Source organism: Poecilia reticulata, chromosome 8, assembly GCF_904066995.2.
Source record: "Poecilia reticulata chromosome 8, P_reticulata-male-v2, whole genome shotgun sequence".
Classification (NCBI taxonomy): domain Eukaryota; kingdom Metazoa; phylum Chordata; class Actinopteri; order Cyprinodontiformes; family Poeciliidae; genus Poecilia; species Poecilia reticulata.
Genome location: NC_088837.1, coordinates 6606284 through 6633764, shown reverse-complemented (window position 1 = coordinate 6633764; position 27481 = coordinate 6606284). Strand labels below are relative to the sequence as shown.

The 27481-nt window shown below is 41.2% G+C and overlaps 4 protein-coding genes across 4 annotated transcripts; 3 read left to right on the top strand and 1 right to left on the bottom strand.

Annotated features, from left to right (window-relative positions):
- Positions 1 to 400: 400 nt before the first annotated feature.
- poldip3 (polymerase (DNA-directed), delta interacting protein 3) lies at positions 401 to 5949 on the top strand. The gene is made up of 10 exons (XM_008415515.2): positions 401 to 534; positions 1703 to 1833; positions 1910 to 2346; positions 2453 to 2497; positions 2600 to 2677; positions 2760 to 2981; positions 3710 to 3787; positions 3895 to 4024; positions 4122 to 4188; positions 4986 to 5949. Exons 1-10 carry the CDS (start codon positions 467 to 469, stop codon positions 5209 to 5211), a joined length of 1482 nt encoding a protein of 493 aa, XP_008413737.2. The 5' UTR covers positions 401 to 466; the 3' UTR covers positions 5212 to 5949.
- A 1358-nt stretch (positions 5950 to 7307) lies between these two features.
- Positions 7308 to 9512, top strand: rrp7a (ribosomal RNA processing 7 homolog A). Its single transcript, XM_008415514.3, has 7 exons — positions 7308 to 7426; positions 7583 to 7725; positions 7842 to 7967; positions 8053 to 8176; positions 8860 to 8957; positions 9030 to 9237; positions 9331 to 9512. The coding sequence occupies exons 1-7, from the start codon at positions 7363 to 7365 to the stop codon at positions 9414 to 9416; spliced, it is 849 nt and encodes a 282-aa protein (XP_008413736.2). The 5' UTR covers positions 7308 to 7362; the 3' UTR covers positions 9417 to 9512.
- Positions 9513 to 10355: 843 nt separating this feature from the next.
- LOC103468427 (zona pellucida sperm-binding protein 4-like) lies at positions 10356 to 14678 on the bottom strand. The gene is made up of 12 exons (XM_008415512.3): positions 14341 to 14678; positions 14074 to 14198; positions 13865 to 13982; positions 13452 to 13598; positions 13173 to 13345; positions 12597 to 12673; positions 12390 to 12523; positions 12125 to 12308; positions 11890 to 12034; positions 10929 to 10998; positions 10734 to 10868; positions 10356 to 10657 (listed from the first exon to the last, which is right to left on the bottom strand). The coding sequence occupies exons 1-12, from the start codon at positions 14540 to 14542 to the stop codon at positions 10524 to 10526; spliced, it is 1644 nt and encodes a 547-aa protein (XP_008413734.1). The 5' UTR covers positions 14543 to 14678; the 3' UTR covers positions 10356 to 10523.
- Positions 14679 to 15824: 1146 nt separating this feature from the next.
- wbp2nl (WBP2 N-terminal like) lies at positions 15825 to 21110 on the top strand. The gene is made up of 8 exons (XM_008415511.3): positions 15825 to 15982; positions 17140 to 17248; positions 17339 to 17477; positions 17572 to 17664; positions 17795 to 17998; positions 19350 to 19460; positions 19949 to 20025; positions 20122 to 21110. Exons 1-8 carry the CDS (start codon positions 15924 to 15926, stop codon positions 20176 to 20178), a joined length of 849 nt encoding a protein of 282 aa, XP_008413733.2. The 5' UTR covers positions 15825 to 15923; the 3' UTR covers positions 20179 to 21110.
- Positions 21111 to 27481: the final 6371 nt, after the last annotated feature.

Sequence of the window (27481 nt, the reverse complement as noted above, 5' to 3'; positions counted from 1 at the left end):
TTAGCAGCTCTAGAAATCTTGCCATGGCGTTCTCAGTCAGGGTGCGGAATGAAGGCGACCGACTGGAGAGCAGTTATGTTTACACGAATATCTTACAATAGACGAAGTTATATTATTTAAAAACAATGTACTCTGATAAACATAAAACAATCTATTTGCCTAAAAAACGTATATATTTATCAAAAAAGAGGCGCAAAGCCTTGTGGGTAATCCAAATTCTTTTGGATTTCGTCGAGAGTAACTAATAACAGATTATAAAATAGTAAACGATCGATTTTAGCAATTAAAGGTATGGTATTCTTAATGTTAAAGCTCATGATGGGCAAAGGAATAAAACTGCCAAGTCTAAATATTTTTTTCAGTCCACAGAGACTCATTTTCGTCCTTTTTGGTCTAAAGCGGTGTCCATAATGATTGTCAAAAGCTTCTGTGACGCGCACACTCAGAGGTAATAGTGTATGAGAAAATGGCAGACGTCTCTTTGGATGAAGTTATACGACGGCGCGGTATTAACCAAAAACCTCCACCTAAACGGTACGTACAGTGCAGTTGAATTTTAAATTCTATTAATGAAGGATTTGTGAAGCTTTTTGGTGCAAATGTGAAAGAACACCATTAAAATAAAGCTGCAGTTCACTAGCTGTTGTGTGGCAGCTACGGTATGCTAAACGCTAAGCTAAGTAGCAACCACTAGCAGGAGGCCTTTAGAAATGAAGCGTTTAAGTTTGACAAAACACGACGTAATCCAACGTGTAACACCTAAATGTATTGGTGGCTGCAATAAAAGCCCACTAGCACATTATTGCGTCACATTTAATTTGCGGTTTGCCTTTATCTTCTCCTTTCGGATACCTCTCCTAATTTTTATTCTTTACGTCGAATTGTGATTATTCTACCACTTCTTCAAGAAATGTGGCTCCTACAGCCTCTGTTCTGTTTGTATACGAGCTATATCAACATTAATCGCTTTCTAAAATGTAACCACTGCACACTGTTAATTTAAACAAACGCACTTAAATTACATCCAAACATTGTAGAGGACAGTCAGTCTGAATGTACATTTCTAGCGCTGTTTTAGAAGGTAAAGTTAAGTACAATAAAATTGCACTATATTTCAAAATTTTTTACTTTTTATTTTTGCAGTTTTAGAAATATACATACATTCAACATTCACACTCCCTCTAACAAAAAGTACAGAGCATCTAGTTGGACAAGAGCAATTAAATTGAAATGATCAATTTTGATAAAATCTAAAGCTTGAGTTGCGCCATGAGGTCTGGAAAAAATATTGAATTAAAATAATTTTTCCCAGTCTGGATAAGCGATTGGTGTAGAGCAATATTTTCTTTTCCAGATTTTATTCTTTATGCGATTAACCACGTGAGTAAAATCACAACTTATGAACTTAAATGTGCTTTATGTGTAGATCCAGACCTTTTATTTATTTGTCTTGTCAGTTTTTTATAATCTGTAAAGTCAAAACTGCAGAAAAACAGGAAAATATGTCAACTCATTGATCAGCAAACTCACTGATTGCCGATCAGTGAGTTGATGATGTCAGTTCCATCTATTTCACATAGTCTCTTTTTCTTTTCTTTATTTTTGATTGTCCCAACCATCCCTTTGTCAGTCAACGCGTCTCTGTTTTTCTGACCTGCTGATAGCTTTTCTGTTAGATTTACATAATGTTTGTGTCCACTAGGCCGGTGTTCGGACGGCTTGGGTTGGGAGATGGAAAAAATTTTGACGCCAGGCAAAAAATCGGGCTGAACAATGCAAGGCAACGCCTGGGGGGAGTAGGAGCAGGAGCAGCAGGAGGAGGAGGAGGAACAGGTAAGGGGTTATCGTGCCTCTGAGTCTAAACAACAAGACGAACAGCTGAAGATTTAAGATTTCCATCTCTGCCCAGGTTTTCAAGTGAAGGACGCCAGAGAGAAGCTGGTCCAGAAAGATGCTCGGTTCAAAATCCGCGGCAGGGGAGGGGCAGCGGCGGCGGGAGGCGTGCAGGACGCCCGGCAGATGATCAACTCGCGCAAGCAGGTGCAGAGTCAGTTCGGCTCCCCTGCGCAGACCACACTAAAGGCGGCGATCGCGCAACAGCTGCAAGGCAAGACCGCCGTACCACATATTCAAATACAAACCGGCACCAACCTTGCCAGCGCGAACGCCAGGCAGTTCACCACTACCATACACGGACTGATTCCCCGAGTCGGCGCGACACCGCAGCTGAGCAATAGCGTCCGAGTAATGGACGCCCGCGACAGGCTGAGCCTGAAGAGGAGCATCGGAGGAACACAGATGCAAACAGCTGTGGAGCCGCCTCTAAAAATAACTAAGACCATCCAGGTGAGGGTGCAGAACGCTCTTTTTTTTTTTCCTTCTTCTTCTTGTTTTGATGAGTCTTAAAAGTACACGATCAAGCTCTTTTAACGATTACCGACTCGCTTTTCAGCAACGTCCAGCTGGGACTTTAGGTGGAATCCGTGCGATGACGCAGGTACATCTGTTTTCATTTTCAACAATACAAGATGTTATTTATCTTCAGCGTTAGTTACGGGTGCAAAATGTGCTGCTTAATAAATAAATCTGTTCCTCTCAGCCTGCTGTAAGTAACCTCGACAGCATCGCCAGCAAACAGATAAAGATAACGACCGCCAACAACATGCTGCAGTCCCGGGTGAGACGGTCTTACAGTTCCTTAAGCATTTTGATATTGTGGTTCCCACAGAAATAATAATCCTAAAAACAACTTCACACAGACCGGCCCCACAGGGTCCATGTTCTCCATGCCGGCCCCGATCACTAAGGTGGTTAAAAACGATGCCTACACGGCCCCGCGGCCCCCGGTCCCTGTGGCCCCCACCCGGCCCAACACCAGCACGGCGGCAGCTCGTTCCTCTGCTGCGGCGTTGCAGCCCGTGTCCAGGACTCTGCAGCAGAGCGCAGCGGAGACCAGCACCGCAGCGCCAACTCCTCCACAGGTACCGACCGCAGCTGGTGCCCACACGACTGCTCTCTTCTCGCACCGTCGTCGTCCTCCTCTGGCTCGTCTTCACTTTACCAATATGGTGTCTGATTTACGTTTCCTGTGGGGGAGAAAAATATATGTATCATGACTAAGTTGCAACAAACATTAAAAGAAAATTGTATCATGTGTTTTAAAAAGTGTGAGGCTTTTTTTTTTTTTTTTTTTTGGTGAGTTGGCCACAAGTTTGAGTGAAAAATCTGTTTCCTCCATCACAAAGTGGATCCCTTCAAGTCTAGCTAGATTACCATGGTAACAGAGGCGGTTTTCATTTTTCATCTCCCTAAGAAGGGTCACATATAACTTATTATTTTAATATCCACGGATGAGGAAGAAACCCCCCCCCCAAGACATTTATGTTGGCAGACAGACATTTCAAATGTTACTGAATTATCTTGATAGATTAAATATCTTGTTACAGTGAAATCTTTCCTTGAGTCCTGCATATGCAGATTTTAATCTTGATAGAATTTTATTTATTTTTTATTCACAAACCTCTGTAGTTCCTCAACTACAGCAACTGACGGAGGAAGGACGGTGCTGTGATTCTTAATTCAATTTGCAGTTTGATAAATCTCTTTCTCTCTCTACGACTCCGTTAAGGTCGCAAAACCGCATGACTGTAATGCGGTACATTTAAGAAGTATGTAAGTTGTACACAGTTTGTTTTTTCTGTCTTTTTAGCCTGCCTTCAGCCCATTGGAGGGGACTAAAATAACGGTGAGCAACCTTCACCCACGGGTCAGCGAGGAGGACATAATGGTGAGTCCATCCCTCTGTTTTTCACTCCACTCTCTTCCGTTTGTCGTCCCTTAACATGCTCGGTGTCTAAATCAGAGCACGGCGCTCCTGCTTGTTTGTCCAAAAAGGAACTGTTCTGCGTGTGCGGCGCTTTGAAGCGAGCGCGCCTGGTGAAGGTGGGCGTAGCCGAGGTGGTGTTTGTCCGTAAAGAGGACGCCGTCAGCGCATACAGGAAGTACAACACTCGCTGCTTGGACGGTGAGTTTAATAGAAACGGTTCTGAAACCCGTTGGTTCTAGAGCTACTGCAGCCGAGATATTTTGGTTGAGTATTTCTGTTTGTCGTCCTCTACCAGGCCAACCCATGAAGTGCAACCTTCACATCCAGGGAACCGTCATCACCTCCGATCAGCCCATCCTACTGTGAGTCACCCACTTTACTAGAACTCGTCTTCCACTGCACTCAGTTAATAATAGGATGTTTTCATGAGGTCCATTTTACCTGAAGTTAACATTTTTATTTGAGATGCTCTTAAAGTAATGCAGAACCTTTTGGCCTGTCACACCAGCAAACTTTGCTGGACGATAAATTGTCCCAGAAGTTATTGCAACAAATGATGTTGTTTTGAGACCATTTTCAAGTAATATAATAGCAATGGCATAATAATGCATAAATACTATTTCAAAGATCAATAAACTTTAAATTCTAATGAACATTTAACACCAGAACTGGAAGGCATTTTAAATACCCAAATAAGTAAAAATGGCAACCAATAAAATAAATGATGAAGTCTCTGTAAACCATAAAGGGGCTAGTTAAAGTAATGGACCAGACTGAAGACTTTTCTCATCCAGTTGTTGGTAGAAGGAGAGAAAACGGGAAAACAATAAATTATTATTGAGCTGGTTTTAATTTATAATGTGACTCATTGATAAATTGCTTATTTTTACATTTGAGGCCTTCATAGAGATTATTTGCTCAACCAATTAGGGGCTTCTTAACACAGCTATGAAATGTTATTTCAGGGCATCAGAGTAGATGGAGTGAAATCAAAAGGCAAGCCAAACCATTCAGATTTAAAATTTGGAAACTGTTGTGTCACAAAATTCATGAACTAGTTCCTAAGTTGTCTCTGGAATTAAATAAGTCGATGTAAATAGTTGTGCAGGCGGACGAAGACAAAGAGACGGTCTGTTGTATTTTTATTTTTGTCCTACAGGAGACTCAGCGACACCCCGGGCGCTGGCAGCAGTGGCGGCGGCGGCACGAAGAAAGATGGCCTCCCTCCCTCTCTGTCCCGTCCCAGCGGCCAGCGCGCCTCCTCTCAGCCCACTGCCGAAGTGGACCCCCAGACCATCCTCAAAGCTCTTTTCAAGTCCACCACGCAGTCCACCACCACCGAGGCCCCCAGCTCACAGACCACCGCCTTCCGCATCAAGATATAGAAGAAGCATCAAGATACAGGCCGTCCGCAGTCTCTGATGAAACTGGGTTTTACACATTTCATTTCACTGAGTACTCGGAACAAGGGGAGGACAAAACAGATGATCAACATCTTCTGTTTTTGGTTTTGTGCATCAGATGTTACCTGGACCAGATGAAGAAGCTTTGATATTCTGAGTCGGCATAAAGGGGGAGTGTGGGCTGCGTTCTTTTATGAAATCAATTTTGTTTTTGTTTTTTTGTTTTTTTACGCTGCAGTAACCTGCAGCCTCCAAAAGAGAATAATCGATAACCGAAGTTGTTCTAAGGAATCAACACCATTTAAAGAAACGCACACATACTGTGTGTTTAGTTATTAGGACGTCCATCACAGTGGGATCTATCATTACAGGATATTTCTGGTTTCTTTAGCAACCCTTCCTTCCTCCCCACCTTGGGACCTATTGAATCCATCTAACAGTTCTGCTTGTAAAAAAAATAATTGCTACATGTAACACAGAAGCAGGAAGTAACCAGTACCATGTTTCCATTGGATTTCCAGTTTGTGTGGAATTCAGTGCTGTTTGTAACAAGTTTTTTGTCATGCGTGTTTAGGTTTTGGAGCCGAATTAAACATAATTTGTGGTAGTACACGTTACACTCTGTTTATCAAACGACTGTAAACTACTTTTAGGTTGCTCTGTCAGTTGGGATTGTCGGATCCGTTTGTGAAATGTTGCCATTAAATATTTAGCTTTGTAGATCTAGTCTGAAGGGTAACTTCTTTTCTTTTTTTTCCCCCTGTCGATTTGATCACAAAAAAAGCATAAAAATCTTCTAAAAACAACTGAGCAGTAATATTATAATATTGTACACTTATGATTTTTAATATCTTTACATCTTTAACTAGAAGTCACAAAGATGCATAGAGTGCGCCAGGAACACTTCCCACCAATATTCTTGTGGTTCAACATTTTTATGTCGCACTCAAACACGCATGTATCAAACTCATTTTCATTTTGGGCCGTATCAAAAATCTCAATGTTCTTAAAGGGCCGGTTGTCCCTGAATCCATCGATAGAACCCATTAAATTGATAAAATATCAATAAATAGCTTTTTCAGCATTCAATAAGGGCTTCTTAGAATTAAATTATATTGAACATCTTTTCACACGGATCAGTCTCTCCAGGACTGATCAGTGTGTTTTTTTTTTACTTTCATAATCTCAGATTTTGTGGTGAAAATGTATAAATATTTATAAGAAACTTTTACAATATTTTCACTAATATATGATGTTAAATGTGACTTTTTATTAATCTCCATATTGGTCACAGATATAACTTGTGAGACTGAGGCAGCCAGACAAGTGAGACTGAGGCAGCAGACACTTCAGCCCAAAGTTTTTGGCCAATTTAGTTTTTGGCCAATTTTTAGAAAAAAATGTAGGTAAAACCAGACAAAATGTGGGGATTTGTTGATTTTGTGTGAATTTTGCAGAATTGAGAAAAACTGGAGGGACTTAATAATGTAATTTTGGAGTCTGGAGGGCCACAAAAAAGCTACTGCGGGCCATATTTGGCCCCCGGACCTTGAGTTTGAAACAAGTGACCTCGAGGAAGCAGGTGAGGGAAAAACGAGTTCCTAGGAGGACGCCGTGTGGTACATCATACATCAGAATACCATAAAACAGAAAAATAAAAGTGCAATCATGTTCTGACTGAACGTACTACAATGCACATTAGAAGTCAATAGTTTTTAAAAGCAGGCGGTCATGTACCATGGTTTCTGAGTTAGCATACCGAGCTTTAGTGAGAGCAGCAGAGGTGAAGGAAAAAATGTTAATGGTAACAAAGAAGCGTCTGTCTGAATTTGGTTCGGGTAATACGGAAAAAGGCAGAACTCGTACTCAACTCACTGAATACCTTTTCCCTAGGAATGTAGCACTATTTAAAGAAAATAAACAGGATTTCAAATGGTGTAACATTTGTTACTGTTCACCTAATGAGAGGCTTAATGCCACAAAATATCGCCGTTAATGTTTGAGTGTATCTTCACAAACAGCACCTCATATATTTAACAACAATAATAATAATAATAATAATAATAATAATAATAATAATAAAACAGTTGGAAGCGAAAGGTTGATGCGCTTCCGGTTGAAAGGTCACACAACATGGCGCCGTCTAAGAAGAAACATGCTACGAAACAGGCGTGCGTTATTCCTGAAGGATTTGCGGGTATCTATCGTATAATTTATTCACAGTTATCGACTCCAGGAGGACAGTATTTAGATGTATTCTTTAACCAATCCGTGTCTTGTTTGAGTCAGTGTTTACGGACCAGTTTGATAGCACTAAGTGCTTCCGGATGCTGATGTTTTGGTCTCTCTGCAGTTCTGCCCCTACAGTTTAGCCCCGACAGCGCAGCGCGACATTCTCTGTACGTGAAGGAGCACAAAGTCCGAGCAGAGAAGACTTCCTACAGACCGCAGGATCGGACTTTATTTGTGCTCAACATCCCTCCGTACTGCTCACAGGTGAGGCATTCAGTCTGGAACAAAAACAGGCCTAGTGTTTTATATATAACCAGAAAGGCTAACATTTTCCCCTTCCCTTTTTTTTTTTGTTTCTTTTGTTATGTTTTGTTTTTTAGAATGTCATCAAAGACTTATTCTCCCAGTTTGGCGCTGTTGCTTCAGTAGAGCTGAGGGATGCCCCGGGTTCCTCTCAGGAGTCTGGACCCAAACTGTCCAAGATCTTCAGACCAGCAGCCAAACGGGTCAGCCTGTGTGTTTTTCCCCATCTCTTCAGCTCCTGATATTAAGAGCAGCTGAGTTCATTGTGTCTCCATTCATGTCTTCCAGGGGTTCAAAGTCGGCTACGTTGTGTTTGAAAGCTCCTCCAGCATAGCAGCAGCTAAATCCCATCCGCATGATGAACCCTTGGTGGTCAGCACAGAGCAGAAACCAGTGAAGACTGGAGTACAGAGTGAGCTTTCCTTCACGTTTTACATCACAAACACACTCTGAATAGTCGCAACAGATTTTATGTGATGGGCAAAACCAAAACGGAAATGTTTTTCACTGGGAATGCAACACGGAATCATCATTTTAGGAGTTTTTCTGTAATATCCACAACAGGCTTTTAGATAGCGCCACACATTTTGTCACTTTCCTCATTTATAGATTCATTTTGTTCTAAAATTTCATTCATGTTTTTTTTCAGTTATTTTATTTTTCTCCTTTATTTAAGGAGATAAGCTGTTTGAGAACAAATTGTCATTTTTATCACGCAGCAGAAAACAGAACAATATCATGAAACAGAGAAAGAAAAAGAAAATTTCAACCATATTCATACTGACTAAACACGAAGACATAAGTAAACTGTTTTTAATAGCATTCATCAAGGTTTTTACTGAGTTGATAAAGGGAGTTCCAAGTTTTATTTTGTAGTAGCGGAAGTGGATTTTTTTTTTTTAAAAGGTCTCTAGAAGATTAACAAAAGCCAGAAGAAACACAGCAAACCAAAACTGCATTGAAGAATAGCAAGCTGATAAATGGGGGGGCATCAAACACTACCCATCAAGAAGAGCTCACTGTTGCCTTGGTGAAACGTGGGGATGCATTTCTGGTACATGCGTGTGTTGATCGGTGCGTCTCCCCCCATGACAGAATGGATCCAGCAGTACACAAAGTCCATCATCCACCCCGACAAACTGCAGCAGATGGTCGACTCGTTCATGCAGGACTACGACAAGCGGCAAGAAGAGGTAAAAGCAGCACGGCTCGTCCCATCGACGTCCGAGCGACTTAAAACATTGACGCTTCGTTTTTTTCCACAGGAGGCGGAGCGGCAGAGGCAGGAGGCTGAGAAGCAGCAGGAGGACGAGGAGGGCTGGGTGAAGGTCACGAGAAGTCACAAGGGCGCCAAGGCCCGCCCCCACACCGAGGCCGCCAACCACAGGACGCTGCAGCGGGAGGCGAGGAAGAGGAGGAGGAAGGAGCTGATGAACTTCTACACCTGGCAGCACAAGAACACGCAGAAAGAACGTGAGTCCATCGTACTTTAATGGCGCCGAACTTAGGGAGCACGTTGGAGGTGGAGGAGTTGTTGAACTGTTTCTCCCTTTGATCCGTTCCCAGATATCGCTGAGCTGAGGAGGAAGTTTGAGGAGGATAAACAGCGAATTGCTCTGATGAGAGCGCAGAGGAAGTTCAAACCGTACTGAAGCAAACCGCACGCTTTTGACTCACTTCACTGCTTTTCTGTGTTTAGTTGAATCATATCCTTGGAATTTCATTTAATAAACCCGTTTGTATTTTCATGGCTATCAAACTGTCAGTAAGCAAGACTTTTGGGGATTTTTAATGAAGGATTTAATGCAACAAGTTGAACGGTAAAGCTTGTCATAATGCTCAATCCTTGAATCTCCCGTGGCAACCACACGCCTGTGTGGACCTAGCTACGCCTTTGAGGCGCAACTCCTCCTCAGAGCTTCAGTCCAGTCTCAGAACTCTTAATATACTTTTACACAGTATAGTAAAAGGAAAATGATAATGTAATATGATAGTCAAAAAAACAATGCAGGTTTAGGATCAATCGTGTTAATTTTATGAATCCCGCTTCTTTATATAATTTCCAGAGGCTCCTCATGTGTACGACATTCTGCTGGAGCTGTGATCTTAACTTTGACTTCCTTTCATCAACTCCAATAAGTATATTTTTTACACAAACATCTTTATAGATGTCATTTCTAAACTAATCTCTCGTCAAGGAAACACATTAGCAGGAGAGTGCAGTGATGTAATTTGCTTGGCTGTGGTTGGATAGTGGATGTAGAGCCAAGTCATCTTTGCATAAATCTGTAAATCAGATAAAAAGAAACTATATACACCGTTTTTCTATTCTGATAAGAGCCGTTATCTTAACATTTGTTATATCCTGCTTAATTGCAAATGGTACTTTATCTCCACCCAGATTGATTTATCCAGTCGATAACCGGCTTTGTACAACAATGGACACAGTTAAGGTTCTTTGTGTCAGATGCCTTTGAGATCTTAAAGCCACTGCGTTATGGAGTCTCTCAAACTAGAAACCGTGTAAAATCTCACAACTGTAATTTTATTAAGATTTTCATAATTGAATAATTGAAGCCCCAAGGCTGAAATTGTGCACAAAGCAAAAATGGAAATACACTTTATTTTTTTAGAAGAGCCACAGAAGTTCATTTCCTCTAAAGCCTCAAAAAACACAATTTAGAATTGAAACAAACTTGGACCGTAGTAACAAAAAAACAAACTCACTGCAAATAATAATGCAGATGAACGTATTCGGGTTATTTAAAGTGATCTTGCGTGTCGGCCCTCTGCTTGCAGCCGCATCTTTGGATGCTTGACCATAGAGCAAACAGCAGGATCAGCAGCAGGGCGGCACCAACGCCTGACAGAACATACACCATCACTCTGAATGCTGGGGAAAGAGAAGAAAAGCTGCATTATGATGTAATCATCAGCAACGTGCCGAGCGCTTTATTTGAAATATTTACCCGTGCTCAGTTTTCCACACTGGAGGTCATCCAGGTTGGCGTTTTCGTGGACCAGTTGAAGTGGGCCTACGGATATGAGCTGGACCTGACGGGATGCAGGAGCGGTCTGCCTTCTCTGTCGCTCCGCATCCGATGCTGCGGAGGTACAACGCAGTTAATACAGAAAAAAAAAAAATGTATGAAAGTCATACTTACAGATGATGGTACAACGCTGGGCACAGTCCACGTCTTCTGTGCAGATTTCCACCCAACAGTAGAAGTACATCTAAAAAGAGCCGCATTCATTAGACATGTAACATAAGCTTATTGCAGTAGCATTATCTCCCTCTAAATATTCTTTAAAAGTGTATTTATATTTAGAGGGAATTAAATTATGCTAGTTCAGCAGCGATGCACCTCATACTCTTAAAAATGTTATTTACACTTTAGTATTTTTAACATTTCTAAAGGAAATTTACTGTTTTCAACCAACATGAATAAGACTCACTTATTGTAGCCACGGACCGCTAGTCTGGGCTAGCAGCCATAGTTATATCATCAAAATAAGGTGTCCACACATCCTTAAAAAGCCTCCAATTTATGCCTCTAAAATTAAGGACTTAAAATATCTTAAATTCTTACAACAGAGTTGGCCTTAAATATGATAATCACAGATCTCAAATCTTGTTGTGACAGGACTATTTAATCTCGTAGTTTTGCTTGCTGGCATTTCCTCTCAAATGTTCGAGTAGCAAACAGAAATCTTCACTGTGTTCTGGTGGCTGAAGCCAACAACAACTAACTGCTAAAATACCCTCAGTAACCTTCTAGCTAGCTGGCTTTTTTGCATCCATTATGAGTTAGCTTTGACGACAATCATTGTTGGTTTATTTCTGTTGAAAAGCCATATGAGGCTAGAGGTATTCTGTGCAAGATCAATCAAAAGACCCCAACAACTTTTAAGCTAGCCCATGCGGGGGTTAAGAGAGCCATATGCAGTGTGAGAAACGGACCCCAGAAATTTCAGGATTTGCTATGTTTGATTGCAAAACCTCCCAATAATCCCCTGTATTAAGTTAAATTTAAGGCAGCATCAAAAAGGTCTTATAGAATCTTATAAAGGCTAAAGCAGGTTTTAAAAATATCCAAAACTAAATGTAAAATTAGATAAGGGTACCTGTTCCACACTTGGTTTGCCAGTATCAGGGTCCAAGAAGGCAAAGGTCTTCACATCAAAGCGCCTGACCTGAGAGTAGGCGGTGGTCTTTCCCTGGTTGTCCACAGGGACAGAGCTTCTCATGGTGTCTAGAGGGTTAGGACATCTGTCCATGGGAAAGGACAAAAATCATTAACCGTTCCACTTTGACGTTTCAGCATGATTGTCAGATTGATGCATTGTAGGCCCGACTAACCCATCGTGGAGGAGGGTCCACACAGAGTGCTTAGACACGGGGTAGGCAAAGCAGTCTCGCACATGCAGCGAGAGTGCAGGGTCAGGGGACGGAGGGACGATGGAGATCTCCACATTCACCGTCTGACGCGGTGGAAGCTTTAGGGGAAGCCGGTCTTCTGGGATAAAGGCGGTAAAGGAAGAATCTAGAAGGGAACCGAAGTAGGTCAGGAATGGGTTTTGAGCAGCTGAAGCTGCAAAAAAATAAAAAGAAAAGATCCTGGTACCTGTTGCTAATCTCATCTGCACCCTCATGGCTCCCTGTGCCACTACAGCCGGTGGATTGGTCACGGTGTACAAAGACCTCAAGTCTTTTGCATGTTTCAGGTCCGATTCGTCATATTCACACTCAACCTGCAGACTTAAAAAAACGACTCCAACATCTCATCAGCTCATTTATACCACCAGAAGAAAAAGAAAAGGGTGAGCAATACCTGAAGGGTGAATGTCTTTTCCTTTTTTTGTTCTGCTCCTCCACTTCAACCTCATAGATCACCAGATTGCCCTCTTTCTAGAAGGAAAAGCAAATACTTTAGCCTCCATAAAAGACGTCAGTTGGGACATGTAAAGTGAGAAACTATTTTAAACTAAAACCAACATAAGTAGGGCCCAATTTTTAAAGTGGAAGGAACAGGGTGCATAGGAAAAGACTGGCATTCAATGCCACAGAAGCACATATGGCTGCAGTTGTAGCTGCCAGTCTTTTGGGTTGTCGAATAGCTTTACACAAACTGGATAGAGAGAATCTGAGAATCAGTTTTGTTAGATCTGGACTAAATGTTTAGGGTCATAGTTCTTTTTTTTCCTGCAGCCTCCACCAGATTTTCTTCCAGGTCCATCCAGCATTTAGCTCCATCCATCTTTTCGTCAACATACTGACGTTCTAACAGAGACTTTGGAGTTTGCGGATACATATGATTGTTGTCCATTATGACTGACCGGAGAAACGGTTTGAACTTCCTTCTTCTACATCGTTGGAAATGAAATCAGGTTGAGACGTGATGGGTTACCCTCATCTTCGCGCCGCAGTCCATGACTCCCATCTTGAAGACGGCAGTATCTGAAGTTGAGATTGCGGGCAAACAGTGAGGCTGATCCTTGATCATGAGGCTGCCGGGGTCAATGGGTGGATGGGTGTCCGTAGCCTTGACCGTGAACACAAAGTGTCCGTCCAGAGAGCATGCTAAACAAAAGAGAACAAAAAAGGCAACACAAGAAAATAGTTGGGTAAAATTTTAAGGGGGTTTGTTCCTCGCTACAATCTCTCACAGGTGAAATGTTCCTTTTACCGTTAAGTCTGTAGTAGCAGGCGGGAGACTGAGCGTCGTAGCAGCATCCCAGTTTTTGGCAGGCGCTGCTGGTGATGCTTTGGTGACCGCAGTTTAAACGCAGGGACTCATCAGCATTGCATTCATCGAGGGAAGCTGGAGAAGAAGCTAACAAAGCATTCAATGTTATGATTTTACACATTTTGAAACACTCAAAATTCCTAGACGTTCAATATTAATTGCACTTTTTTGGGTATTTATGCGACAGACTAACTCAAAGTGGGAGGAAGAAAAGAGCCAAGTACAACCAGTCCAGTTTGTCGGGGAAAACTGTTCGCTTAAACAGATTTTAGTGTGACAAGAAGAAAGTCATGTGGGAAGAATTTAACAGTATCCACTGGATCCTGTTGATGTTTAGGTCAGAGGTCACCCACACGCCGTTGGCTGGGTTTTCTGACTGCTTCTCTTGATCAGAGGACAGCTGATGTTTACTCTGATCCACTGGTTCTCTCCCGTCAACTGGACCAGCAGCGGGATCACCACTTTGTTGCCCTGCAGAGGGAAAACAGTCAAATATGCAATGCACAGAGGTTTTGGGTTATACTTTCTTTACATTCTTTATTCTAATAAATTAAAGTATGACCTCTATCCTTGCGTAGCAGCTGTCATATCTGCTGAAAAACGAGAGGTTCTGGTTCTTCTCTTTACCCACCTTCACTCCACAGGACCCCTTAGAATTAACTAAAGGGACTGGAGTACCTGACACGTCTAAACGACAACATTAACGCAATTATGAGGGAGTATTTCCAAGGGGGAAAAAAAGGGGGGGGGGGCAATAAGAGATTAATTATTAATAACTTTGAGGTGTTTTAAATTAAATGACTGAAATGGGTAACAGCCGTGATCTTACCTCTGACATGCAGTTTATTCGTGACCAGCGGACCGAACACCGCTTTTATCCCACGGACTGAGCAGGTGACGGCAGGTAAAGCCAGCTGTGCGTTTTGCACCCGCTTTTCCTTCCCCTGAAAGCTGGAGACGCAGCAACAGCCCAGCTCCATCAATATCAAAACCAAAGAAACCAGTCTGGCTTTCATGCAGTTGTAACTCATCTCCTTTTAATTTGTATTATTATTTGTCTGTCTTTCTTGACTCCAACGTTCCCAGGCCTTTGTGTGGCTCTATAAGTGAAGGTCACGTGACTCGTGGTAATTAGCGTTAATTAGTCCAGCGCTTGTTTCCTCAGTCAGAGGAGCACACAGCTTCATGTTTCCATTCTACCGACATGTATCTGATGAAGTTCAACCCGTCACGATTAATTATTTTCATCATCAGAACTGTAAAATTATATACTGAATAAATAGCAGAGATTGTTCAGAGGCCAAAAATTATATAGTGAGAGTGTCGCCCCGGTGGCGGAACGTTTTAAACGGCGCAAACATGTTAGTAAAAAAAAAAAAAGGCTTGCTAACTACTAAGTGTTAAAACAGAAAACTAACACGTCTATGAAAATGAAGAAAAGTAAAATAATAATAGTAATAATTTTTATTTGAATCAAAATTGGCAACTGTTTTCTACATCTAGCACATAGCATATGAAGATATAAAAATTAGCACGAAAATTAGAACATTTACAATACAAAGCAAAAAAGATAACAAAGACACAAAGTATGGATATTTCAAAATTAGTCTTTCAGTTTCAAAAAAGCTTTTTTGAACAAGCTTCATGGCCCCAATTTAGCTCCATACAATGTCGGAGGTTTTAAAGAAAACATTTAATTGCAATAAAATTCTTTGTAGTTTGTCAGGCTTCTTGACTCTTTCGAGGTTTTAAAATATTTTACCAATTCAGCCTTGAGATGAAAAGTTTTGAGCTTTCATCCTTTTTTTGATCATTAGTCAATTAATATTTATTAAGTCATTATTCCAGTGAAGCTGACAACAATTAACCACAGGACAATGAATGACAATGAAGTGTAGAACTTACATTTTATTACCTTTTTCATCCAAACTATTAATGACAATAGTAACAATATCTTTTCTTAGAGTTGCATCCATTTTTGATTTGTAGCAATTTAACAAAACTACTTTGAACCACATTGAACTGTACAGTACAAATAAATTAAACTGTAATATACAAATTAGTATACAGTCTCGCACAGATGTTGGAACATTAAACATCCTCAAAAACTCAGCATGTTTATTGACTCATTTTTCATTCACAGTAGTTTTTGTACAAAGTTAATATTATCTTGAATCATTTTCTCATAAAGTGTTCAACAGATATTTGAAGAACATATCTGTTATTTAAGGATAAGTAAAAAAAAAAAAAAAAGAAGAAGAAGAAGAAGCAAGAAAGCTTCCAGTCAGGTCACGAGTTACCAGATGGTGTGATGACGTAAGCGCTGTGTCATCCGTGAACGTTCCTCTGTGACGATTCCAGGCTTTAGCATTGACCACAGGCAACAGGAGAAGTTTCACACGGCTCCTGAACATGGCTCTAAATCGGAACCATTCGCAAAACGGCGGAGTTTTGATCAATAATGGAGAAAGGTACGTGTTTTATGGAGTTTCTTCTGGGTTTATGTAATAAACTAAGCAGCTGTCGTCCCGTCACGAAGCTTGTTTACATCTCTTTAGGTGGAGCTAGCTCACGGGATAACATTAGCAAAGCTAGCCTGCTTAGCAGTTGCGCTTTCTTTTAATACCCCGAATTTTTGTGACTTAACCTTTACCTTTTTAACAATATATCGAAAATGTAATGCTGTCTTTTTTTCTTTTTGTTTTACCCCTACGTTTTTGTGAAATTTAGTTTTGCTTTTGGCTAACTCATTTCGTTAGCCCCGTCTGTCATAACAGGAAGTAATGGCTGCTTTTCTCATGTTGACACTTTGTTACAGCAATAATCTCATCACGCACCAATTTGACGCAACCTCGCGTTACAAACAGCAAATATCGAAAATACCGAAGTTACCTAAAATGTCACAGAGCTTTGGCCTTATATATTTATATATTTATTTACATAAACTCTAAAATTACTCAAAAGCACTTAACTACAATGAGAAGTTGACCCAATGACTACCATAGACTTTACCATGATGAAACCAAAACTCCACATTTTTTGAAAGGAATATAAATTGACACTTTAAAAGTCATAGTTCAAGCAGGCTTACTTGCTTTAAATGAAGATTTTAACTATTGTGAAATTTTACTGAATTTGAATCTATTGTTTTATTGATTTATTTATTTTTTGTTCTCTGTAAGGTGTTTTCTGGTTTTAGAAATATATCATCAAATTAAACTTAATATTGAATATTAAAAGTAAAACAAGATTGGTATTCACTCTAAAAAAATCATATCTGTGCATCTCTAATCAATCTCAATGTGTTAAAACAACAAAAAAGAAACTGCACTGAAATATACAGCCCTGACTTTTATCTAACTGTTATGCTAAAAAGTTGCATCAATGTACATCTTGTTGGAAGATGTGATTACTGTCCAGTTCAGGCTAATTTTCTGGCTAATTAGCAGGTGCATCTCTGGAGATTAGCTTAGTCTAATAATATTCTAGAATACATTATATATGGCAAAGATATCATATCGTTTTCTACAACTCCAATGATTCATAGTAAGGATATTCACCGTGTTTGACAGTTTGTTGTTGTTTGGTTAATCTTTTTTTACTTTTTATCTCTTCATTGTCCTGTCAGTGTCCTAAGACAATGTAAGAATGTGGAGCTGTCATTCAGCGACGTCTCCTGCAAGACTGATCTGTTGAAAGGGACTAAGAAAGGCACCATTTATCTAACTCCATACAGGGTAACTCACTTTTGTACAGTTTACATGCTCAGGATGCTGCTGTGATCCTCATGTTTTTCACACAACTTTTATTTTTATTCACCTTCTCAGCTGATGTTCGTGTCCAGCAACAACAAGGACTGCTTAGGCTCTGCCATGTTCCCCTACTATCTGATGAAAGGCTGCAGCATTGAGCAACCAGTGTTTGGCGCCAACTACATAAAAGGCACCGTGTCGGCTGAGCCTGGTGGTGAGTGTCCTTTTTAGCAGATTGGAAACCAATGATAAATTGGGTTACTATTGTAATTAAGGCTACTCTACTCTAACCAAAACTGTTTATTCAGGCGGCTGGGAAGGTCAGGCTCATTTCAAGATGTCCTTTCCCAGCGGAGGAGCCATTGAAGTGGGGCAGCATATTTTCAAACTGGCCACAAATGGTTTATATACACATTTTTATTTATTTATTTTTCTGTTGTTTTATTCCATATTTAATGATAATAAGCTCATAAATAAAAAGCACACACTGTTTCTGTTACCTCAAAAGCCTCGTTTGTTTTTGTGTTGTAGCATCCCGTGCTGGTCCGGCCCAGAACGGGGCTCCTGCCTATGGTTACCCCTCACCTGGAATGGCGAACGGGTACGGTCTGCCTCCACCGGCGCCTACCGGCTATCCTTACCCGCCCCCTCCCCAGCAGAATGGATTCTACCAGGGTCCTCCCCCTCCCACTGCTCCTGGCAACATGGGCTACCCCTATCCAACAGCAGCAGCAGGTACCGATTTTAAACAGAATACATTTTTCTTTTACTTTCGAATTGAGTAAACGCTGTACAAAATTGGTTGAGATGTTTCTAAATGCTTTTTATCGAAAATGTAGTAATATAAGTGTTGGGGACGCTTCCCGTTACCATGGTCATATGGAGGAAATTTTTGGTTTTGCAAACATTTAGCGCAGTTAGCTTTTGTTACACCTTAAACAGTTTAAAATCTTTTAACTGAAGCCTTTCTGGGGTAAATTGGGGAAAACTAGCAACAGAATTTGCCATACTAAAAAGAAACAATAAAATTGAAGCACACACCATACCGGTACATGTAATGTAACAAATTTGGCATGGATGGAATCAATGTAGTCACATTTAGTGCCTTAGCATTAGCTTCTGCTACGTAACATGTTGGTATAGCGCTTTAGTGGAACTGAGGTTTATGGTTGGTGCTTTAGGGTTACCAAAGCTAACTTTTCAGTTGGCCACTGAATTTAACAATATTTCTGCTTTTTTTTTATGTCAACCTGGTTTGTCGTGGCTTGATAAAAGATATTCACACTATTTGAACCTTTTCACATTTTGTGAGGTTACAACAACAAACTTCTATGCATTTTAATGGGCTAATATGTAGTGCACTCCTGCAAAGTAGCACACAAAGTGGAATGAAAATGACATATAAAATGACAATTATTTGTAATACATTTATTTTTTAAACTAATTATTAATTGCTAACTGGGGCATACAGACTCAAAAATATTTGCTGAAACAACAATGAGATCAGTTATCAGGCCAAATGTGTATATTAAAAAACAAACAAAACAAAAACTTTTGTCCAAACCTACTTAAGTAACATAGATTTAGCTTTACCTGCTTGAAATTCTGAAAAAACTCATATTAAGCACATTTTGCTATTCAATTATTAATCACTTAATCCAAAAAATAGTCAACAAATTGGCCAAGTAGAAATGGCTGAGCTTTTCACACGTTGATGTAAGGAATATGTTTTTTAGCTGCAGATGCATCCTTTGCTACAAATGATCAAGCATTCACTAAAGAGTTTTATATTCCTATTTAAAAAAAGGACTTGAATAATTTTTTATTTGCATATTTTAATGTATTTTATTACAGCATAAAAAGGGCTTAAGCAAAAAAAAAAAAAAAGCTATTCTTTAAATGAGATAAATTGATTCATCGTCAGAATAATCGATTAATCGCTAATTTAAATAATCATTAGTTGCAGCCATTGATGCGTCTTGTCAAATTTGTGTGCTGTATAATCTGGGTCTCACAATTGTACACATCTTTTTCTTTTTTCTTTTTTTTCCTTTCCATTGACCTTCTTGTCTTCTTTCCGTTCCAGGAATGTATCCATCTGGATTCGACTACATGGCCCCACCCCCTCCTTACCCTGGGCCACCTCAGAACTGGGCCCCACCCCCTCAGAACTGGACCGCCCCCCCACCTCCTGCAGGTCTGTTAGTCTCTCTCTCTCTATTTCTCTCTCTGTCTTTCTCCTGTGCCACTGCACCTGTCAGATCTCATCTGTCTTTTTCAAGATGAATCATTTTGGAAAAAGAAAAAAAATAATAAAAAGAAGGGCTGCCAGTGTCTCATGTGTTGAACATCATAATTACAAAGGTTAAACAATCCTCACATTCAGAGCTCTCAGCAAACGCTCCCCTCCCGCGCTCATATGCAAGAACCCACTGTTCCAGGGTGACACGTCCTTTCGTTTTGGCTGAACGTTCAGTCGGACGTTTCCCGTCCTGCTCCTTGGGGGCTGCGGCTTGATTCCGTCTGGAGGATTTTCCGGAGCTGTCATTTAAGATTCATGTGACTAACCGTGTGCTCCCCTCGTACAGTGGTTTGAGCTGTAGCGTCTGCACCCTGAACGTGTTCTGCGTTCACGACTGTCGGCATTAATCTCCTTGTCTCTGTCACGTCTCGTTTCATGCACAGGTAACTCGAAGGCGGCCGAAGCGGCAGGCAGCGCGTATTATAATCCCAGCAATCCGCACGCCGTCTACATGCCCGCGGTAAGCTTCCGTAGCAGCGCGGATGTCGTCAGCCGTCCGTTGTTTTAGGGCCGCCACTGAAGTGTGTGTTTTTTGTTTTTTTTTTTATGTCCACAGGAGCGGCCTCCACCGTACGCACCTTACCCAAATTCCCCCGACAAGAAGAAAGACTGAACAGCTTGACGGCCCTCCTATTGCTTCCACAAATTAGATTCCGAGGCGAGTGAAGTTGATGGAAAAACTGCTTGGTTGATTAAAAACTGAAGGCTACTGGCACAATCGGTGATCTCTCAGCCACAGCTTAACTGTGTCTTTGATATTCTGTCATTATAAAACCAACCATCTTAACTTTTACTTACATTCTCAGATAGGAAATGTGTTATTTCCTTAATAATTCCCAAACACCAACATAGCCGCTGTTTTCTAGAATGTAAAATAAACTTACAAACGAAACATTTTCTGCTTATTTGATTGCGGTTCCTGAAGAAAATTGCACACCAGAAACACTCTTTTTACAGCATCACAGCAAATATTGAGTTTTTCTTTCTTTCTTTTTTGTGTGTGTGTATTAATATATAGCAAATATCAACAACTTAATCTATTATGAATATGTCCTTTGTATTCATTTAAATAAGATAAAATAGCTTAATTTTCAGCTCTTGTTCTCATAATGTCATGTTTCTTTAAGAAAGTTTAAGCTGATAAAAAGCAGTGCAATGTTTGGGCTGAAGAGGATTCTTAAAGATTTCGTATTTGTGTGCAATCTCTGCAAATCCAAGCTAACACCAGAACTCCAGTAGTTACACTAGTGCAGGACTACGGGGCCTAGTTCAAGGCTGATGAGTGATTGCTGCTGTTGATTCTTCTGAATGCAAAGTTTTTGTTGCAGGTTAAGAGTGTTATGGGGCCAGCAGGCTATGTTATATTCCTTAGTGTGCAACAGTTACAGTTTGTTTGATGGGTTATTTGCACACAGATGTAGTAAGTAGATACTTTACCCAATTTAATCAAATGTCTGTATTTTAATACCTTTTTGCAGTTCTCTTTCTTTCTGCTGAATTTTGTTCCAATTAAAATCTAATAAATGAGTCATTTATTAAAGCTGACGTTTTAATGTTTTTTGTTTTTTTATTCTTACACCATCTTAAATTGTAAACATTTTGAGTTTTTGAATGTCTTTTAGAATACTTGCATTTTTTGTTACCCTCTGCTTTTCGTTTTGGTTGTTGTATTTCAAGTCCAGTGGTGGGAAGTAACGAAGTACAAGTACTTTGTTACTGTACTTAAGTAGAGTTTTCGTGTAGGCTATCTGTACTTTACTTAAGTAGATTTAATAATGGGTACTTTCTACTTTTACTCCACTACATTTTACAGTAAGTATCTGTACTTTCTACTTCACTACATTTCTACAAAACTGTCGCGTTACTCGTTACATCCAAGTCGCGTTGCTCTTTTTTTCCGTTAAAATGTGAAGTTCAGGGACGTAAGGTGGCGCTTTAAAATCCGAGCAATATCGTAACTTACGTGTCTGTTGTCACCCATCGCCTCCACCTTTACTCGCACGCGAAGCTCCAGACATGCGCAGTGGTTTCCTCTGAGCGAGTCTAATCATCAGTAATATAATAGCGCTGCATAAATCATAAGATATGGCGACATGTAAAATCAGCAGCGCTTCGCTTTCACAGACGGTGGGGACTTCATCCAACTTTTAGCGTCATTTGGAAGGAAAGCTTAAAGGTAAGATCTGTGGACGTGATGCTAGCAAAGCTAGCTGTACTGACGTAGACACACATGTTGCATCCGCGATGAAAAAAAGTTGTCACTCATGCGCTGAATTATTGTGTGGAGGTGTTGACTGAGGTGTCGCACATATGGGACAACGCTGGTACATTCAGGAACGATCCGATTCTTCTGGACGGATCTTTACTGATTGCATTTATTTAAGCTCTACGTATTTAATAACTAGTTTTTTTTATGGGAAAGTGGATCTTTCAGATCAATTTGAGAAGCAATTTTGATAAGTAAAAGTTAATTTTTTTGTGTCACGTAGCGCGGGGTGCTGGTCTTGACTTGGTCTTGGGTCGGTGACCTTGACTACAACTCTGCTACTGGCTCCTTGGTTGCCTGTCCTCTCCCACCCACCTTCTTTCCATCCCCTTTCTGTTGGATTTCTTTAAAAAATAAAAGCTACTAGTAGCAAAAGAAAAGTGAAGTTCATGTTATGTTGGGACAGGAGACAAGATGTTTCCGTCCCTGAAATTATGATGCATAGAATCACATCTAAGTCTAAACCATGTTACAGAGAGTAAACATAATAAAAATATGCTTTATCTGTGGCATTGTTCATTAAAATGGCACATTTCTAATGTATTAAGAGCAACTGGCAGCTCAGAGTTCCCATGCACCACATACCGGTGAAACACCGTTACTGCACCCATCGTCTTTAACCCCTGTTAACAAGTAAATTATTATTATTATTATTATTATTATTATTATTATTATTATCCCATATACATTTAAATGCTCCTTTTTCACTTTTTTTTCACACACCAGTGGGCATCACAAGAGGTTTGTTTGACTGATAGACCGGCCCAGGTCATGTTGTGGTTCCACTGACATTTGCTCTATGCCTGTTAGGAGATGGAACCCAAATAACAAATAAAAATGGGTGGGCGGTAAGTGGAGGGGCCAATGGTTCCCTGGCCCCTCCTGTTAAGCTGCACAAATCACTGCCAGTTCAGACTTGCAGGAATAATGCATCTAGTGCCCACAGATTAAGTTTTTTTTTCACAGCTGCATGCTCACTGCATGCTATTTTTACCCTTAGCAACAGTTGCCATGCTGCTTACAATGACGTCATCAGCATGACTTCAAATGATGTCTGTGTCATGAGGCCCTTCTGAGGATGACTTTATGATGTCATAGAGTCCATGACATCACCAACTGATCAGTTAATTCTCTGATCAGTTACCACAAATCGGTTAACAAGTCAGTCAACTCGAGATTCATTTGGACGTTTTAGCTCAGCACAATAAAGATGAACGACGAAAGCCCAGAGAGAGAAATGGATGTGAAACCTAAGGTTTCTTTTTGGACGAAAGTGAAAAAGACATTGTCCAGCAAAGTTCATCCTGGTCAAAGAAGCCCAGATTACAAAAAGAGAAACTTTCTCAGTGAACTTCTGTGGGAAGTGATAGAAAAGGCTGCAGATGGACCAACTCTGCATCTTGTCCGACAAGTCTTTGAGGAACAACATAGCAAAATTTTGAAATTGCTTTTGAGAAAAACTGGAGATATAAATGTGAACGTACTCTCGGAGATTTCAGAAGAACTTGGTGAAAGGATTTTCCAGAGTCTTGCGAGAGATGCATTCCACTTTGCCAGTGGACTGCATTTAATCGCACTAGTGGAACACCCAGAAGGACACCAAGTCATCGTGGAAAAATTCAAAAAGCATCTGGAGAATCCTGTTCCTAAAGAGAAAATGTTCACGTCTACCAAAAGAAAGATCCGAAAGACTTTTTTTCCAACTGAAGACTTGTACGCAGATGAAAACTGCCTGAGTGAAGATTATACTCAGGCAACCATGGACCCTGAACAATTTTTGAGGGACGCAAACAGGATGGGATTCAGACGTGGAACAGAAGATGAAAGGAGAATTATGGTTCAAAATATTCTATGGAGATTGATTTATAAGTCCAGTTACAGATCTAGCTATGGGCATTACAAAAGGAAGCACACCGAACCGGTCCAGAGAAAGCTTGCTCCAAAAATATGGAAAGAAGTCAAGGACATAGATTTTGTCTTTTATGACAAAATGGAAAAAAAAGCCTGCCGAGACATCCTGCAACTTCTGTGGGGCAATGAAGACGCAGTTAGAGAACTGCTCTTCAAAATGATTAAAAGCAACAACCCAATAGTGATTCACAAGGTTGTGGAATGCTTTAAAAGAACCCTTGCACGACCGAGAAAAATCAATCTCAAAGACACCTTTCTCCAAAAGGCATGGGACCTCATCAAAAAGGCTGCGGGTTGTGGAGACAATCCAGATGAAGAAGAGAGGCAAGAGCCCACCAAGAATGGATCAAATGTTGTGTTTAGTCCACACTTAGCTGGGCCTCTAAATTTGGTCAACTCAGAGGTTGGTACTGACTTGGAGGAGTCAGGGCCGAACTCAGAGTCAGGGCCCGCCTCAGAGTCAGATCCCGTCACCGAGTCAGGACAGACGTCTGAGACGGGACCCGTCTCAGAGTCAGGACCCATCCCCGAGTCAGGACCCGTCCCCATCTCCGAGTTAGGATCTGTCTCAGAGTCTGGACCCGCCTCAGCGTCTGGACCCGCCTCAGCGTCAGGACCTGCCTCAGAGTCAGGACCCGCCCCAGAGTCAGGACCCGCCCCAGAGTCTGGACCCGCCTCAGAGTCTGGACCCGCCTCAGCGTCTGGACCCGCCTCAGAGTCTGGACCCGCCTCAGAGTCGTGGCCTGTCACCGAGTCAGGACAGAACTCTGAGACGGGACCGACCTCTGAGACAGGACCGACCTCTGAGACGGGACCGACCTCTGAGACGGGACCGACCTCTGAGACAGGACCTGCCTCTGAGATGGGACCTGCCTCTGAGATGGGACCCGTCTCCGAGTCAGGACCCGTCCCTGGACCCGTCTCCGAGTCAGGATCCGCCTCAGAGTCAGGACCCGCCTCAGCGTCAGGACAGACCTCTGAGACGGGACAGACCTCTGAGACGGGACCTGCCTCTGAGACGGGACCGACCTCTGAGACGGGACCTACCTCTGAGACGGGACCTGCCTCTGAGACGGGACCTGCCTCAGAGTCGGGACCCGTCCCCAAGTCAGGACCCGCCTCAGAGACGGGACCTGCCTCAGAGTCGGGACCTGCCACAGAGTTATGACCTGTCTCTGAGTCAGGACCTGTCTCCGACTCACGACAGACCTCTGAGTCCTCATGCCTAATCTCACCAACCTAGTGACACCTTGTCAGAAGTATCAAAACTGTTCCTCAGAAGAACTTCGCATCTTACCAGAGCGGATGATTATGGCCTTAAAGATTGCTTACAAGTTTTCAACCTGAGAATACCGGAAACCATTAGTCATCTGTTGTTACAGTGAGAGAAAGACGGGTAGATTAACCCGAAGAATCAGAATTGGAGGCCGAGGGAACGATGGCCCACTGGGAGGCTAGAAGGGGTTCAAAGAAGAAGGAGAGAAGGTGGGGGGCTGACGTATCGTTAGAGAGGAGGGGGAAGCGAAGGATTGAACGAAGGAGAGACATTGTGGGGGGCTAGTGTACGATGAGAGGTACACTAGCCCCCCTCAATGTAGAGGTAGATGTGAGTGGTCAAAGCGGGTGGTGCCGGTCTAGCGTACCGTTGAGTGCTGGGGGAGCGGATGGACGGCGAATTGCAAGACGGGGGAGGAGGTTTGGCTGCAGAAGGAGGGGGCGAAGGAGAGACATTGGGGGCTAGTGTACCATGAGAGGTGCACAGCCCCCCTTCAATGTACAGGTAGATGTGAGGGTCGTAGAGGGTGGGGCCAGTCTATCATACCATTGAGTGCTGGGGGGGCGGCCGACGGAGAATTGCAAGAAGGGGGAGGAGGTTTGGCTGCAGAAGGAGGGGCGAAGGAGGAGACATTGGGGGCTAGTGTACCATGAGAGGTGCACTAGCCCCCCCTCAATGCAGAGGTAGATGTGAGGAGTCGAAGAGGGTGGGGCCCGTCAAGCATACCATTGAGTGCTGGGGGGGGAGGGGGGGGGGGGGGGAGGCCGGACGGCGAATTGCAAGAAGGGGGAGGAGGTCTGGCTGTAGAAGGGGGGGGTGAAGGAGAGACATTGGGGGGGCTAGTGTACCATGAGAGGTGCACTAGCCCCCCTTCAATGTAGAGGTAGATGTGAGGGGTCAAAGAGGGTGGGGCCGGTCAAGCGTACCGTTGAGTGCTGGGTGGGGGGGGCGGCCGGACAGCAAATTGCAAGAAGGGGGAGGAGGTCTGGCTGTAGAAGGAGGGGGCGAAGGAGAGAATTAATCCCCCCGATCCACCTATAAATGCTATTTTATTTATATAATTAGGGCTATTGTAAACAAATATTTTAGTAATCGTGTAATCTATCGATTATTCTTACGATTAATCGAGTAATCATATAAAAAAAAATTGACAAAATAAAGTTTTGGTTAATCTGGCATAACAGCAGTGTTACTATCGGATATCAATATCAGTCCAATTTTTCATTTTTGAGCTTCCCCAGCAGTTACTTTTTTGTTGTTTAGAAAACTAACCTGTAATAATAACAACTCGTTTTCTAAGTTAATCTGAGAAAAAGTCATACAAAAATCTAAAATTAATTTCAATTAATAAAAGAGGCAGGCTCACAAATACGCTTATTAAAAATATCTATGATCAGCTTTAGTTATGTAGTCAGTCAGTAGATGAACTATCACGTTGCCCCATACATGTCAAGCTTTGAGTTTGAGAATATGGGAAATGTCACCTGAAGTGGTGGTGGGCCATAATTTAACAGTTTGTTCATGTTAAATTATTGGGGAAAAAACTGTTAAATTATGGAAAAATTCTGCTGAAATTCCATAAAAAACAAGAAAGTGTACTGGCAGAAATTACAAGGATATTTCCTATTTTTCATGGAAAACTTTGAAATAAAAATACTGTTAAATTACGGGAAACTTCTGATGGAAATTCTGTAAAAAACACTGAAAATATCATGGCAGAGAATTAACAGGACATTTTCTGTATTTTTTTTTTTTTCAGAATTTCCATCAAAATATTTTCCTTATTTTAACAGGTTTTTTTTAATGTCAAATTTACCAATATTTTGTTAACCCAAAACTGAAATTCTCTCTATTTACTCTGTTTTTTGTGATGCATTCACAAACTTTTTAAAAAACCTTGGACATTTCCAAATACCATTGAAGTCTGTATTCTATACCATATGTTAATTATAGTGTAAAATATATTACAGTTAATGTATTTAATATATTATTAACATAATTTTGAAACTAAATTAAATTCTAAGTCCACAGGAAATGTAGTTGTAGAACACAAAACACTTAGTTTGAAAGTATCTCATGCAAAGTGATGTAAAAATGAAACCATTCTACAATCAATTTGCAGACTTTATTTTGCAATTAAGACCATAAATGACGTCATCTAGTCTTTATAACTAACCTTTACTATTATATATTAAGAGCTAAACATTTCTTGAGCTTGCTAATGTTATCTTCTGTACATCACAACTAATTTATTGCATTTACTATACAAATTTTCAATGTATAAATTAAATGTAAAGCAATCTCGACTCTAGTCTTTTAAGTCAAATAAACAGTTTTGTTAAGTTATTACTATAAGATGGAACATAAAAAAATTGCTTTTGAACATGAAAATCATAGTTGTAAACAGGATCAACATACTTCAAATAAATGCCGAAAGTCAACCATTATTTTTATGAAATACAG